Source organism: Mesoplodon densirostris, chromosome 1 (genome assembly GCF_025265405.1).
Source record: "Mesoplodon densirostris isolate mMesDen1 chromosome 1, mMesDen1 primary haplotype, whole genome shotgun sequence".
Taxonomy (NCBI): Eukaryota; Metazoa; Chordata; class Mammalia; order Artiodactyla; family Ziphiidae; genus Mesoplodon; species Mesoplodon densirostris.
The window spans coordinates 54,694,460-54,712,042 of NC_082661.1; the positions used below are offsets into that span (position 1 = coordinate 54,694,460).

The 17,583-nt window shown below is 34.3% G+C and overlaps 1 protein-coding gene across 1 annotated transcript in view; it reads right to left on the reverse strand.

Moving 5' to 3' along the window:
- Positions 1 to 446: 446 nt before the first annotated feature.
- The window catches only part of PI4K2B (phosphatidylinositol 4-kinase type 2 beta), a 31,271-nt gene continuing 14,134 nt past the window's right edge, over positions 447 to 17,583 (reverse strand). The window contains exons 6-10 of the mRNA XM_060082468.1: positions 16,474 to 16,535; positions 14,076 to 14,175; positions 10,027 to 10,160; positions 9,384 to 9,443; positions 447 to 2,505 (exon numbers count right to left, since the gene is read on the reverse strand). Coding sequence (XP_059938451.1) covers positions 2,332 to 2,505; positions 9,384 to 9,443; positions 10,027 to 10,160; positions 14,076 to 14,175; positions 16,474 to 16,535 — 530 coding nt within the window. The 3' untranslated portion in view covers positions 447 to 2,331. The remainder of the gene's footprint in view (positions 2,506 to 9,383; positions 9,444 to 10,026; positions 10,161 to 14,075; positions 14,176 to 16,473; positions 16,536 to 17,583) is intronic.

Consider the following 17,583-nt stretch of genomic DNA (forward strand, 5'->3'; position numbering starts at 1 on the left):
ATAAAACATAAGATGCTGCCTGTCTCTTCATATATCTGTAAAAGGATTTAAGATGTAATCTGATCAAAGGACTGGTCACCATTGTTTTTAATAAGGTTTTAATTCCATTAGTACAAAACTTTAATTAAAAAAAAAATTTGTGAATCAAATCGTTTTCAAGACTGCAAAAAACATGTTTCTGTAGTCTTCAACTGCTGACAAATTTGGGGGAGAGTAAGGCAGCTTATATTCAAATAAAAATGAAAATGTCTCTAATTATAAAGATTCCAGTTAAATATGTCTTTTGGAATGATAAAGTATTAAACTATACTACTAATATATGCAGTAAGAAAATGGTGGTTTGTGATCATTTATAAACATAAATGTATTTACAAACATTCTAAATATTCAATACACATACTTCAGGAGAAATCTAGTCTTAAGACAGTGATTTTTATTACCTTTCATCTACCATGTTTGACACTATAAATATACTCACTGAAAATATTAACACAATATTTAAATAAAAATGAAGTTCATGAAAATTTATAAAATAAAACCAATGTACTCTGACTTGTAATCATATCTTAAATATTTCAACTCTACTTTTCTGGCCTGGTCAGACCATTTAAAAATATTTCCACACTATTTTAATTTTAGGGTACAAAACAGTAGCAACTGACTAAGTTTCCATTTTTTTAATTAATATAGAAATGCTCAAGATATTGAAAACCCTGTTTTATGAAAGCAGTACCCACATCATAACAACTTATTTCATTAAGAACACATCTTCAAAAGGCACATTTTAATTACTGGTATTTATCTAAAGATATTAGCTTGAGTTTTGAATTTCCAGTCAATTTTCCATTATCTCAACATTAAGATCATGGAGGGTCAGGGGAGGTAGGAGAACACAGGTTTCCAATGGACTTCCACTAGGACAGCAGTATCCTCACTCATCACAACCACGAAGACCAAGAGAAAGATGTGAAGGAAGGGAGAACGGCAGATCTGACTTCCATCTTAATTCAACCTTCAGGAAATACTTTTTACATAAAAAAACTTAATTTAAAAAATGACAGGACAGAAAGCTTAACAACAAAAGGCCAAGACCACCAACTGTCCAGTTTAGTCTGAGTGGTGATGTTATTTGTTTGGAGCCTAAGAAGAGAATGAAGCTCCTGCTTCTTTGGGATCAAATCTTCATATCGGGCTCATCTCAATTTCAATCACTTGGTAACTTAAAAGTACTACAAATTCCCAGGATGTCAGAAATACTGATATTCAAAATCAAATAAAAATGACTTAACGGTTATCTCTGTTATGTTCCCCTTTAATTGGGACTAGTATTCTAAAGTTGACTGTAATTATAATAACATCAGTAATTTCAAGTACCCTACAACACTACTATTATTTTTAAGAGGTTATGTCCTAGGACCTAAAAATGCAACCCAATATACAGTTTGAGTTATGGTTTACCTTTCAGTGAAGTTTAATACTAATTGAAGTACTAAATTGAACGAGATCAGTACTCTGAGGTACTAACTGATTAAGTATTGATCCCATGCAAGAAACAGAAGGGAATTTTTAATGCTATTCTGGAATTTCAAAATACTGGGGATCTATCTTAATTTCATATTATTCCCCTCAAGTCTCAGTTGAGTGTTTCCATTTTTTTTAAAGGGGGAGATAGCGTTAGATTTTTTCCCCTCACTATAACAAAATAATTGACCAAAAATATTCTCAAGTACAAAAAAGAAAATGGTCATTGGTAATTTGAAATATAATTTTCTGGTCCCTAATAATGGTCACTTTAGGAGCATTTATTCAAGTTCTAAAATAGCAGCTTTTAAAATTAAGGCAACATTGTTTTATTCTTAACTATTTTCTATTAACTACTCTATTAAAGCTCATAAGAGCAGTTTCATCCTCAAAGGCCTTTTATAATGTAAGAAGAGTTAACAGGACCATTCTTCTCAATATTAAAAAAGTATATAAAAAGTTATTGTATTCAAAGTCAACAAACACCTTATTTTTCTGTTTGGAATTCTAGAGTAATTATATTCATTCCAGAATGTGTAAACTATGAAATGACCTCTGAAACTAACATCAACAACATAAAATACAATTTTTCTACAAAAATACGACATAGGAGATATATCACTTCTTCCCTGAAATAGAAATTTAATATTTGGACAAAAAACTGTAAACTTCAATTACATTCCAAAGAAAACCTTTTAGAAACTTATATTATTTGAGGTTTTGGCAACTGGAGCTCTTACTAGCAGGTTTACAGGGCGGTAATGTTGTAACAACACAATAATGCCAAACAGTTTCTTTCTCTCACATCTGCTACCAGGAGGAAAAAAAAGGCTTCCTGCAGTGGACAGTCTGGGTGAATGAATTGCTGAGGTGGACGATCCGACCCCGACCTCCAGCTTGACTGCGCTCCACAATCACACAAGGCATCTGTACTAGCTGGACAGGACTCCTCCTGTCTCTCAATGCCTGAGTAAGATTTAAGATCTGTGGAAAGAAGAGAGGTTTTCATCAGTTCAAAAAAGATAAAAACCTTCCGTTCACTGACATTATTTTAACCATCTATTCGTAACTACAATTTTTATTTCATCCATTTATGTCCAACAGAGACTGTGATGAGGAGTAACTGCTATCAATATATATATGTGGATGTAAGTATGCTTATACACACACATACATATACACAGACAAATGCACAGGATTAAAATTAAATAATTTTTGCCAATTGGCAACTTTGAAATATTCTAGAATGCATCTATATCCAGGAGCAATGGAGTCAGACTGAATGAAGTGAATGGTTCCACACACATACCCCATTTGACACTGGACCTAAACAAATACTGGTCTAAATAGTCTGGTTTTTACTAAATACTTGCCTTACCCACTCATTCAACAAATAAATTTACTGCATGCTTATTATGTGCTAGGCTCTGTTCTAAGTGCTGGGGATGCAACAGTAAGAAAATAAACAAAATCTCTGCCTTCACAGAGCTCACATTTCAGCAGGGGAGTAGTCAATAAACATCACAAACAAGTCAATTATACCAAGTATTAAAAGGAAAAAGTGCTATGGGGAAGCATGACGCAAGGCAAGTGAATTAGAGAACTGGGGAAGGTAGCATTTAAAGTAAAGTTTTATTTAAGGGTCTATTCTTAAATAGGAAAAGTAAAACTAGGAAAAGTAAACTATATTACATTCCATGTTTAAACCTACTCTTGGAATTGCTACTTGAGCATATAAATAAGGTTATGAAACAATGCATAGCTTACAGCCTATTCTACTCTGTTCAAATAAAAATTTAATAATTCATTTTCTTTTTTTCCCTGCATATCAGGTAAAAAATTCCCTTTGTTGTGTACTTTAGAAATAAGGATGTCTCCTTCAGGTATTTGAAAATATTTAATATACAGATGGTGTGCATTTTACTAGTTGTTGTAAAGACTGTTTAATAGCGAGATAAGCATAAAGGTTTCAACATAAAGCCATACTAATAAATAAATGTCATAATACTTGAACAGTATAAACTAGATGGTTTAGATCCTGGAAGATCTGAAGTATTTAATACATCAGAGAAATAAACCTTTACTAGTAATAGCAGCTACTCATTGTATTTATGGTTTAGGATTCCTTTTAAGCTCTTCCCTTAAGACCTTCTAGGCTGGTTATGTTTGGATAAAAAGACGAAAAGAATTTACAAAATTTATGTTTATAAGCATTGTCCTTACCATGAAAATAAATGTGGGTACCAGCATGGCTAAGGAATGAAATATTCAGTTAGTTTCCTCTTTTGATTTTAAAAATCCTATTCTAAACATGTTAATGTAAACACACTAATTTAAGTAACATCTAATATCTTCCTGACTCTAAAAACAATACATGATTGTTGTAGAGAATCTAGAAGCGGAATGGTACAGAGAAAATGAAAGTCATTCTACAAGACTAAAAAATTTCAAATATATAATAGCAAAAATTATTCAGTCTTAAAACTATCCAAAATATTAGTATTTCTTTGGGAGTTGAGAAGACACTTGATGATCTTGCATTTATTTACTAAAGAAATATTTACTGAGCACGCGCTGTGTTGGGGAGAAGACTAAATACGGGGGAAAAAACCCATCTGAGCCCTTAGAGTGCACACATTCTAGAAACAAACAGCCACACGAACAAATAACTGGAATGTAGTGTGACAAACACTTCAGCAACAGTGGATCTATGCCCTGACTTTACAATCTGATCCCCTCCTTTACATACTACTCATTTTTTCATTTCCCAAAGAATAAACACATCTATTACTATATCTTTACATCAGAGAAGATTATTTTTAGAAATAGACTAAACATTGCAGGCAAGGAAAAACACTTTAGAATGCTCCATCTATGCCACATTTGATACCATGGTAGGGGTGTGATAGGTCAAGGGCAGACGGTGTGAACTCACAGACTTCTGCATATAGACTTTGCTTTCCTTTGGACTAGTTCACTGGTCCTCAAATTTTAGTGGGCATGAGAATTACTGTACTATCTACAGAAAACTATGTATATTCTACTTCCTGGTTGGTTTTAAGCTATTTTTCAACTGTACTATGCCCAATTTGCTGTCCTTTTGTTTTTTGGGGGGGCCTGCACTGTACGGCTTGTGGGATCTGTTTCCTGACTAAGGATTGAACCCGGGCTGCAGCAGTGAAAGCTCGGAATCCTAACCACTAGGCCACGAGGAAACTCCCCCAATGTGCTGTCTTAACATCCAATTTCTGAGTGAAATGTGACCCCAATACTCCCATGGAGTGCTAGGGAAATCAGAACTCCTTGAGCGGCAGGAGCCTAGGAAGACAGAGCTGGAGCTTGAAGGAAAAACTGTTCTCCAGAAGGAGAGGAAAAGGCACCCCAGGAGAGACGACAGCACGCAAAGGGCACCACTGGGAGATGTAAACTGGGACTGAAGAACAGTTCTGAGTGGCTAGCCTTAGGGGAAGCTGAAAGTGACAAGAGATAAAGGCAGCTATGTTGCTGGAGGCAGATTGCAAAGGTGTTGGAGACGGTGCTCAAAGTCAGGGCTTAAGCCTGTACTGACTGACAAATCAGGGGAGTTTTAAATCACAAAAGAGATGATCCTATCTGCTTTGAGAAAGATTGTTCTGGTCTAATGTGGAAGAAGGATGGGAAAAGAGGTAGGGACACCACTTAGAAGATCATTAAATCCAGAGAAGAGATGATAAGGACCCCAGGCAGAGGCAATGCCGAAATGTTGCAGATTTGCCGGACTCTAGACTCCCTTATTAAACAGATGCAACATGTTAACCCCTTTGAGCCAAGTTACAAAATGCAGGCAACTATGTAGTGCTGTTATGAGGAAAAATAATAACAAACATAAAAATATCTAGTAAAGAGTCAAGTACTCAGGAGGTACGAAAGCGTCACTTTCATTTTCTTTAACATCAATTTTTACTGAATCTGCAAATGAGCTTCTGGTTTATATATCACTGAATAGAATTTCACTCTGTATTAATAAAACTGTTTTATTAATCATTTCTGCCACTTTTTTCAGATCGTGTATAAAATGTATCTCAAATAAATAAGTATTTCTGAGGTCCAGTGCTCCAAATAGGCACAGGAAGAATATAAAATGAATGTTCTTATTGAGCTTGACCATGACCCTACTGCTATTTAATGTAAAATTCAAAACTTTTAACTGAATAAACATTTCTAGTCAAATTTTAAAAGAAATGCCTTCATACTAGTTCCTAATTCCAGTCCACATCTTTATATGTAGAATGAGAATTGTCACTGATTATGTGTGCAAAACTAAAAACTTACTATAAATTAGGACAAAAGACTAGGTTGTACGAAGCACACATCATGATGTTAATTGGCAAAATTAGAAGGGAGAGGGATTCAAGGGATAATTATAAATGATTGAAATAATGAAACAGAGCAGGACCCTATGTCCTCTGCCTGCCTTTTGTCTGTGGAATAACCTTAGCTGGAGAATAAGTTTAATCAGAGAAATGAGAAAATGCGGAAACAAAGGAAAACAGCCAAAGGAGACCAAATAATAACAGGTTAGTCACTAAGCATAGTCAAAGACCCTTAGTTCCTCCTCAAGGGCTATAGATAATATTTTGGGCCATATCCTGTGAGCTATCTTATAGATATTGAAACCTCCATCAAGTGGAAGAAGTTAACTACATGATGACCAGACTGTAGCCATGACCTAAGCTGCCACAATTCCAAGAATTGGCCTCAAGGAAATGGGAACAAACCGACCCTGGAACTGAAGATTAACTGTACTTGAAACAACCAAGATGACGCTGGTCAGACCACCACATGACCAATTTCAAGATGACTGTCAGAGCTGACTGTGCTGTTTCTGCATGTAGCCCCCTCCCTCCATCTATAAAAGCTCTTGCCCACTGGTTGTAGGAGGGGGGGAGGGGAGTTGGCCATTGGACAGGCATCTGCCCTCCCCCCTCAGTTGCCAGCATTTAAAATAAAGCAAACTTTCCTTTCCACCAACCTTGCCTCTTTATTGGTTTTTGAGCGGCGAGCAGCCCGGATCCCACTTTCGGTTTCAATAACACAAGTATTTTCACTCAATTAAGGAACTGGCTGAATAATGAATTCTGTTGCTTGAAACACAGGTATTAGTTTTTGTTTGTTAAGCCTTGGTTTCAAAGCACTGATTTACTTTAGAATATAAAGTAATACCTGATTTTTTTCAGACCAGCTTTTTTTAAAAAAGGGTTAAAATCAGAGAGCTACACAATCATGTACATGGTCAGGGTACCTTACTCTTTTTGGCTATCAGAAAGGTCAAAACCAAATTAAAATAAAAAACCAAAACAAAATCAAATTAACACATATAAGGTTTTATTTTATTTTTTCTTTCCCAGATCCTGATCCTGTCACTTTTATATTCTATTACACCCATTTGTATAATACTTTACTCCTTTGTATAATACTTTACTCCAGGATATGAATAAATAAACCTAAAACAGCAGATAGCCACTGGTATATCTTTGTAATAGACCTCAAAACTAGAATTCCCCATATCTGTTCAGACAAGCATTTTAAAATTAAAATTGAAATTTCTCACGTGCTAACTTTAATCTACAATTAAAGCTTACAAGATTATTTACAGCTTTTATTTAAAAAAACACACAAACATTTCTGAAATAAAGATACATATTTAGGGATAAGAGAATTCTAGAAGATGGAGCATATTGTTAAGTCAAATAGATTTGTTTCAAGCAAAAATGCCAAATTAGGGCATAATTACCTATGCCTGAAAATTCAGTTCAAATATAGTTTAGGGTGGTAACACTCAGCAACATAATTACAATCATCAATCATCTAAGCCCATCATTCATACCTGAATTACTGAAAACACCTCCTCACAAGGCTCCCTGGTTCTAGACTCATCTGCTGAGTCAATGTGCACCCCACTGTCCAATCTGCAGGGGTTTTTTGTTGGGTTATGAACACCTTTTGCTGGGATATAAATTCTATTGCCCACTCCATGCCCAAGACACACATATAAACAGAATTTAGCACATAATCTCAGGGAGTTCATAGGAGAAACCCCAGGGTAAGGTCTCCTCTCGGGAAATGTAAGTCTCATCATAACTCTCCCTTTTAAAAAAATATTCTGATTCCTTTTTTATTATATACAATATATTAGCAGCTTATACATATCATTATGCACTACATTTTATAACATATTCTGGAGATCTCTCCATACTAGTAAATAGACAACTTAGTCATTATCACAACCCTTTTTTAAAAATTGAAGTATAGTTGATTTAAAGTATATTGCATTAGTTTCAGGTGTATAGCTTAGTGATTCTTTTTTTTTTTTTGCAGATTATACTCCATTAAACATTATTACAAGATATTGGGTATAATTCCCTGTGCTATACAGTAAATCCTTGTTGATTATCTATTTTATGTACAGTAGTTTGTTAATCCCATACTCCTAATTTGTCTCTTCCCTCTCCCTCTCCCCTTTGGTAATCATAAATTTGTTTTCTATGTCTGTGAATCTGTTCCTGTTTTGTATATAAATTCATTTGTATTATTTTTTAGACTTCACATATAAGTGATAATCAAAGCTTTGTCTTTTGCTGACTTATTTCATTAAATATAATATTCTTTAGGTCTATCCATGTTGCTGCAAATGGCAATATTTCATTCTTTTTTATGGCTGAGTAATATTCCACTGTATTCTAAGCCAATCATCTGTTGATGGGCACTTGGGTTATCACAACTGCTCCAATCCCTTCCATGTGGAGTCTATACCCGGCACTTAAGGCCCTCCAAAATCTGGCTCTAGCCTGCTTCTCCAGCCATTTCACTTACTATTTAAAACTTATGACTCCAGCAAAGCACTGTATAAGTGCAAGAGAACACAGAGAGATGTATATGCTAATAATCTGTCCCTTTTCCTGGCCCCCAGCCTCATGAGAGCAAGAGATCCATCAGAGTAGGAATTTGGTTTTTACTCACTGCTTTATCTCAATCACTAGGACAGTTTCTGGCTCTGGTTCTGTCAATAAATATATGATGAATACATAGTTACCTAATTTAACTATATCTATTTGTTAATGTTATATAATAAGTAGTGCAAAACCTAGACTTGTCTTCTTTGTCACAGGTATGCAGCAAATAGCTACCTTAAATGAAATGCGTATTATAGGAAGAAAAAGTTAATTAGTAAGTCACTAAAAGACAATGTTTACACTATAGTTTATTTTCATTTCGAGTCTTCCTTTTGGAATCTAAATACTATTAGTAGAGTAGAAGAGCCAGACATCACCTGTAGGTCAGCCCAGCCTGCAGGTCCACACCAGCAGATGTAATTGATACCCTGTATTGCTAATTATAGGAGGTGAAAAGGAGTGAGAGGATTGAGTTACAACTAGTACTTTTATGTCCTAATTAGTGCTCAACCATGGTGACATGGTTATTTACTGACTGCTCTAGCAAAGGCCAAACATATTTTATGAGGAAAATAATCAACAGGAAACAGAACTTGGTATTGAAACATTCAAGCAGGTGGATTTGAGGAGGAAAATGATACCAACACTCAGGAAAACAGTTATCAAAATGAGGACAAGAATTAGCAGTAGGAGGAAACTGGCTAACTAAACAATACACAACAAGGTAAAAAAAATCTAATACAGAAGACAAAAGAGAAAAAAAGAGTATTGAAATCAACTTCATTTCTAATCATCTGAGCTACTTTGGTTCAGAATAAAGGACAGTGTTGAGAGCTGCATCTTTGGGTCACAATGGGAAAAAAAAAGTTGACTACTGTTTCAAAGAGAGAGTTTTTCCTTAATGAACAAGATCTTAAAAAGGTGACCTACCTGACCCCTCATCACAGACATCTGCCTTTCAAAAGTGGCTTTGTCAAAGCTTCTGTCAGTCTATCACAAAAAGGAAAGAAAACATTACTATAATTCCAAAAATCAGGATCTTTGAAAAAAAATTGAAAACAAATGAACTCTCCAACTCAGCACATAAGGTCATTAGAAAGCATTCCTAATAGAAAAAAATAGCATGAAAAGATTATTTTTAATTGATTTTATTTGAACTGATTTTCGTATTCCTCCAGAATGACAATAAACAGTGTAGTTACACTCCAACTTGTTCCAGAAAGGATTTAAAATGACTTTCCAGCCAATGGGTTTAGGCTTTTTTAAAAGGAAAATTGAATCATAGCAGATCACCAAACATTTATTATAATTCAGAGTAATTTTGTAAAAATTCAACTTTTGAAGAAAACAACTTCTCAAATTATAATGTAATTTCACTTCAAAGAATACTCACAGTGTAACTTCACAAACTTATGCTCCTATAAAGTAAAACTGCTAATTCCTGTCTGTTATGTCAGGTTCTACTGCAAGCAATGATATCAGAAGCAGTAAACTGCAGCTTAGCTCTATTAAGAAAATCTCTTTTAAGATTTATTTCATTTTCTGCAATAATTAAAACTAAAAACTTATTTACCTTAAAAAGTTCATAAAGATCTTCACATAAATCTTGCACAAAGTTCATGTCAGAAATATATGGTAGAACCAAATTTCTTATTTCTTCAGAAAAAGGAACTTTTGCTTGAGGAAGCCAAGCCCAGTGAAATGGATCTAATTAAAAAAAAGAAAAAGTATTCTTATCAGTGAGGGGAAATGGTTTATTTAGACCTAAATTTACCCTGTTTTTCCCCTACAGTTCCTAGGTTAAAAAAAAAGACAGGAGACCTAGAGGGGTGGGATAGGGAGAGTGGGAGGGAGGGAGACAGAAGAGCGAGGAGATATAGGGATATGTGTATATGTATAGCTGATACACTTTGTTATAAAGCAGAAAATAACACACCACTCTAAAGCAATTATACTCCAATAAAGATGTTTAAAAAAAAAAGGAGAAAGGAGGTATCAGAGAGAACAATTAGTTTTTGCCATCGAAATTATTCAGATTTCTAAGTTTGGATGGTTAATTCAGATGGTAAAGCACAGTAAGGTATTACCTGAACTGGTTAGGTTTCTGAGTTTTAAATAGGAATCAGTAAGAGTTTTGATAATGAGTCTATCTCAAACAGCCCTATATCAAAAAATATATCTGGGGCCTCCCTGGTGGCGCAAGTGGTTGAGAGTCCGCCTGCCGATGCAGGGGATACGGGTTCGTGCCCCGGTCTGGGAGGATCCCATATGCCACGGAGCGGCTGGGCCCGTGAGCCATGGCCGCTGAGCCTGCGCGTCCGGAGCCTGTGCTCCGCAACGGGGGAGGCCACAACAGTGAGAGGCCCGCATACCGCAAAAAAAAAAAAAAAAAAAAATATATATATATATATATATATATCTGAATCTCTGGTTCCTGTGTTTGGAAACTGAGGGGTATCTATAATTTGTTCACAGCCCCAGACACCATGGCCGAGGTCTCCCTGCTTTTTCAGCCACAAATTATCAGGAACTGACCACTCATATTTGTATATGTGTGTGTGTGTGTGTGTGTGTGTGTGTGTGTGTGTGATGTTCCAAAATTTTAAATCATTAGTAGGTAAACAGGTAATTGGCTTTGAGGGATAAAAGATCCATGATTCTGGGCTAACTCTAGTTCTCTCCTGAGAAGACCATTAAATATACAGAGTGCCAGGACTAGAAAGATTTGTAACGTAGTGAGATTGTCTAGATAGGGTACATATTCAGATCCTTGCAAGAAAATGTAAGGCTTATGAGAATATGATCACCCATAGAACTCCAGTGGGTACATCCAATGCGAACCTCCAGCTCCTACCACGTAGAAAGCCCTGAGGAAAATACTCTGCCTTTAGAGTCATTCCTTCTGAATTCTCTTGTAGCTATCTCTTTGAACACTGTGGGAAGTACAGTCCATTCCAAAGAAAGCCTTTCCTGTGGCCTACATCTCTGAAGCTATGTCCAGTTTCCCTGACCAATTATATACAAGGAAAGCCCTGATTCTATGCCTGCCTCTACTTCCAATCCCTATCCCTCAACTTCTACTATCACCATTCAAACTCTCCCCTAAGATCACCAGTCATCTCATAAGGGTTTCTCCAAAAGCCCATTTTCAGCCCTCATGCTACTTCATGTGTCTTTGCAGCAAGCACCACTGTTCTCTATCATCTCCCTCGGTGAAATTCTCTTCTATATGGCTTTGGAGATACTACTCTCTCAAACTTTACCTTCTGTCTTTTAAGCCATTTCTCTTGTTTGCTGGCTTTTCCTCTCATTTTCAATGTCACCATTCCTAGATTCTATACGTAGTCCTTCCGCTCCTTCATCTACTAAATATTCAGGAAACATTTATTGAGTACCTACGTACCTCACATTGTCCTAGTGGTGGCATTTGTTCACCATGATTTTTCCAGGTGATAGCAACACCACCACGGCTTCCACTTACCAAGGTGACAGTTTAAAAATGACATCCTCAATACCAATTAATCTTTCAAGTTCTAGACCCTTAATCCCCAACTGTGTGTTTGGTAAAATTTTCCAGGTGTACTGTAGGCATCTTAAACTTGACACTTTTAAAATGCAATTTGCATATAGATTCCAAACCATTAGAGGAAAAAAAAAATAGAACAAAGACATCTCAAGTCAGTTCAACCAAAGATAGGAAAGGAAAAAAAGAAAAAATTGAAATTCATCGTAAATAGAAAAAAAAAAAGATGGCAGGAAAAGTTCAAACACATCAGTAGTTTACTGAGACAAACTACAGAGTTAAGTGTACCTGTTAAAAGGATCTCAGATTGGGTAAAAAAGAAAAAATTCAGCTAAGAGCTGTTCATATGTCATATTAAAATAATGAAAGTTGAAAATAAAAGTATAGAATAATACAGGTAAATACTAATAAAAAGAAACGAGGTACAGCAATGTTACAACAGATGAAATAAGAAATGCCAAAAACACTGCGAGGGATAAAGTGGGATATATTTTACACTAATAAAAAGAACAAGCCAACAGCAAGATAAAACGCCAGGCCTTTGTGTGTGAAATACAAAGCAAAAAATGCAAAGAAATGCAAGAAGAAATTGACAATCACAGTGAACTTAGTCTCTCAAAAATTAACAGATCAAGTAGTCAAAAAATATATCAAGAATATGATTTGACTAACAAGCTTTCATTAGTAGACAAACACAGAACTTTGTGCCTAACTGCATTCTTCTCAAATACAGTCCTTCAAACTGGCCATATATCAAGTTACAAAAGAATTACTAAAAAATTTCAAAGAGCAGAATTCACACAGTTAACATTCACAGATCACAAAGCAATAAAACTTGAAAATAACAATGGACAGTTTTTTTAAATCAACTGCCCTAGAAATTTAAAAACAAAGAAAATACTTCTAAATTATTCCTGTCAAAAATAAAATTGGAAAGTATAAATATGTAAAAGCAGAACAACAATGCAACACCTAGCCAATCTGTGCTTTAGCCAAATGATACCTAGAAAAAAAAATATAGGAAAATAAAATAGCATGAACACAATAGAAGAAAATAATAATGGAAAACATGAATTATGAAAAAGAAAAAGCAAATAAACAAACTGGAAACCTGATCAATAGAAGGCCAATTATCTGATAAAAGTGAAAAAAAATTATATATAAAATATATTTATATAATTATGTATATTTGTTTTGTATATTATATTTATATATAATCATATATATTATATATGGGCCAATGCTTTATAATAGACAATCTTGGGCAAGTCTAGTGAAAAAAAATCCAATAAGCAGTAGGAATTTAAAAGAGACATAGTCATAGATACAGAGATTATTTTTTTAATTTATCACATATATTTCAAACATAAACAAAAATTTTAAAAACTAGTACAATGAATTCCCATATTCTGAATAACCTAATTCAATTATTCCCAAATTTCTTATAAAATTTGTTTCATCTAACCCTGTTTTTCCTCCCCCTAAGTATTTGAAAGCAAATTCCATTTCATTTCACCCCTAAATATTTAATATGCACAGAGGGGATTTCTTAAATTATAAGAGAATTCTATAAAACACTTATACACATAAATTACAACTCAAGATAACATGGATAATTTAAAGCAAAATAATGTCTAAAACTGGCTCAAGAAGACATAGAAAACCTGACCATTAACTGTAGAAGAGACTGGTAAGGCAGTTAAGCCACTACTCACTAGAAAAGGGGGAGGTAGGCCTAAATTGTTTTAGAAGTGAATACTACCCAAATATGAAAATAAAATTCTACCAAAATATTAAAATAGATAATTCCCATATTACATACATTTAAAAACTGGAAAGTTATCAAGCTTGTTTTACAAGGCTAATACAAGCCAAAAAATCAAAATCAGACAGTCATCCAAAAATGAGCAAACAATACATGGCAAGACCCACAGAATGTAGTACACATCTTTGCATCCTAGTGCCTAGAACTGAGCCCTAATGAATGACTGTATTTCACCCAGTTTTTCCTCTGCTATTGTGATATCCATAAATTTCATTCCCTTCTTATTCTGGAAAAGGGGTAACTATAGAATCTATGGAAAGTTCTAAATACTCACATGCTCTCCACTCATCAGGATGTTTAAAAGGAAATGCTAGACCATTATCAATTGCAGCTATTTTAATAAGCGTTTCTTTATCATCAGTCCATTTTGTTTCCTAAAGGGGAGAAAAATAGTCTATTGATAAATTTATATGCATATTTCCAAAAGATAATTTATAACAATTATTGAGGTTTAAAGATATTTTATCTGAAGAGCTTATAAAAATAAAGTTGCCAGAGGGTACCAATTTACCCTTTAAGGGAAGAGACTGTCTTAAGAATCAGTAAAAACTTCATAATCACTATTTTTTTTTAATTTGGTATTACAAATTCATGCATTAATAGTTTCAATTTTTTTCCTCTTTGGGGAAGAGGGCTTGGAATTATCAAGACTTTAAAAAGTGTACTTCAGGATAATTTATTGTTAGATACATTGCTTAAATGTATGGTATTTGCAAAATATTGATTTTTTTAAGATAACAACTTAAAGTTACCTTATTAAAATCAAGTCTTTCCTATGGTCTCATAGAAATAATTAGTTCAAATACAAAATGCTTCTAAATAAAACTCCCCAATGACCATAGCTAAATATAATAAGGTCCAGTAGAAGGAACTTCAAGATACTCTTGATTACGGAATGTAGGTCATTCCTAACTTCTCCATTCTTCTGTAATGGAAACGAAGACCTCAGGGACAAGAGACTTTTCATGTTAAACAGTACTTCTTATTATCAAAAAATAGACGGTTGCCATTATTAAGTGGCCTATGTGAAAGACATGAAAAAGATAATTTTTAAATTGAAAGTATTACAGTGAAGGTCCAAGTGATATATGCCAGGTTTGTTCCTGCTAGTTTATATCAAATATCTTGATGAAAATGCAAAAAATACTTAAGAGAAAAAGAATAAGGTTTTCAGTAAAATCCAACTGCTTAAGATATACCAATAAAATATATTTAGGAACTGTTATAAATATGAATATTTTTTATGTGTATTTTAAAACCCATTTCTGCTATAACTGCCATTTATTTTTTTCTATATACAACTTTATGAGGTATAATTTACACACAATAAACTTTACATATTAAAGTGTACAATTTGACAAGCACTGACACATGTGAAACCACCCAGAAGTTTCCTTGTGTCCCTTAGCAGTCCCCTCCCTCCCTCTACCCCACCCCAGACAACCATGGCCTGCTTTCGGTCCCTAGGGATTAGTTTGAACTTTCTAGGTTTTTATATAAAAGGAATCAGACAGTATCTTCCCTTTTGTGTAGTTTCTTTCACTTGGCAGGATTTTGAGATTCATTCACATTATTGCATATATCAAGCTTATTCTTTTTTTATTGCTGAGTACTATGAATATGTAATTTTAAATTTCTTTGATAAGCACGGAAAACTACAAACTTTTAAAGTGATGCAACAGCTTTAAGTGATGAGAATACACAGACTGTAAACATTGGAGAAATTTATTTTTAATCAGTTAAAACTTTCTTAAATGTATAAACTGATTTAAACTAGTAAAATTATTCTGAAAATATCTCTCATGTAAATATCTAAAATTTGAACTTGGGTAGTCAAAGTTGATAGGAATGGATCTAAAATCTATCATTCTGATAGTGTTGAGGGTCTTCACGGTCTATTATGTACATGAAAACCAGCTTCTTATAAGCATTAGAAGTATATATTTTTAAGGTCAATGGCTATAATTCACAGGTAAAGCACATAGGTTCCATTTTATTGGGTAATTCTGTATTACCTAATCTTGAGTCATAAGGCTCAGAAAGAAGTGAATTAGTAAAATATAAACATTTTGGCAAAAAATACTAGAAGCCTTTCTTTATTACATAAAAGCAAAATAAATATGGTGGTTATACAACAAATTTCCAAAGCCCTAAAAAACGTACTGAGCTGGGCTTCCCTGGTGGCGCAGTGGTTGAGAGTCTGCCTGCCGATGCAGGGGACACGGGTTCGTGCCCCGGTCCGGGAAGATCCCACATTCCGTGGAGCAGCTGGGCCTGTAAGCCGTGGCCGCTGAGCCTGCGCATCCGGAGCCTGTGCTCCGCAACGGGAGAGGCCACAACAGTGAGAGGCCCACGTACAGCAAAAAAAAAAAAAAAAAAAAGAACTGAGCTGATATCATTCTTCTATACTAATACAACATAAAAAATAAACTTGCACAGAGGTTTTGAAAATAGAATAAAAAATACAATGTAAACAGGTGAAGGAAAGAAAAAAGAGGAGAAAAACAGAAAAAGGAGATAAAACCAAGGATCTAGGTGGAGAGGATGTGATGAAGAATAACTTAACATCAAGGAATTTTTTACAGAAATTGATAGTGTGTGTATATGTATATATATATATATATATATATATATATATATATATATATATATATATATATAAATTTCCTTACCGTAATTTCATCTTCTTGTTTCTGGTTTTCACATCTGATTAACCAATTATCATTTCCCCTGTCTTTCAAAACAAACAAACAAAAAATCTGTTACTTCATTTTTTTATGGATATCATAGTTTAATACCAAGGGGAAAAATTTAGTCATCACTTTTTGAGACCTTCATTTGTTATCTGTAGCATATGGACATATTAAAGGCTCCAATTTAACACATACAGACTAAAAATACTCATAAATGTTAGCTAACATTCATTGAGATTTACTCTGTGCCAGACATTGTTGTAAGTGCTTAACATGTATTAGTTCACTGAATTTTTAAAACCACTCTGTGGTAGGTACAATTACTGTCAAGAACTCTTAAACCAAGGTTATTAAAAAGGATAATTTCTCTTCACTTTGGGAGAAAAAGCACCTACCCCCATTTCCAGGCAAATTCCTGGATAGGCTCTTACCTAATGTCTCTATAGGAGTATTCTAGATTCTACACTAATTTTTTAAAAAAATTGAACTATAGTCGATTCGCAATATTGTGTTAGATTGAGGTGTACAGCAGTGATTCAGTTATATATACATATTTTTTTCAGATTATTGTCCATTATAGGTTATTACAAGATATTGAATATAATTCCCTATGCTATACAGTAAATCCTTGTTGCTTATCTGTTTTATGTGTAGTAGTTCGTACCTGTTAATCCCATACTCCTAATTTATCCCTCCTTCCTACCCTCTCCCCTTGGGTAACCATAAGTTTGTTTTCTATGTCTGTGAGTCTGTTTCTGTTTCGTATGTAGCTTCATTTGTATTATTTTTTTGGATTCCACATATAAGTGATAGCATATTATTTTTGTCTTTCTCTCTATGATTTACTTCACTAAGTATAATATTCTCTGGGTCCATCCATACTGCTGCAAATGGCAATATCTCATTCTTTTTCATGGCTGAGTAATATTCCATTGGACTCCACTAATTTTAACATTAACTTAAGACCATATGATTTAATAAAGGTACATCTGAAAAGGTACATTATGCTTTTCCAGAAACTAATATAAATGAGCAAAGATTTAGAACCAGTGGTTCTCAAGCTTCAGGGTGCATGAGAATTACCTGGAG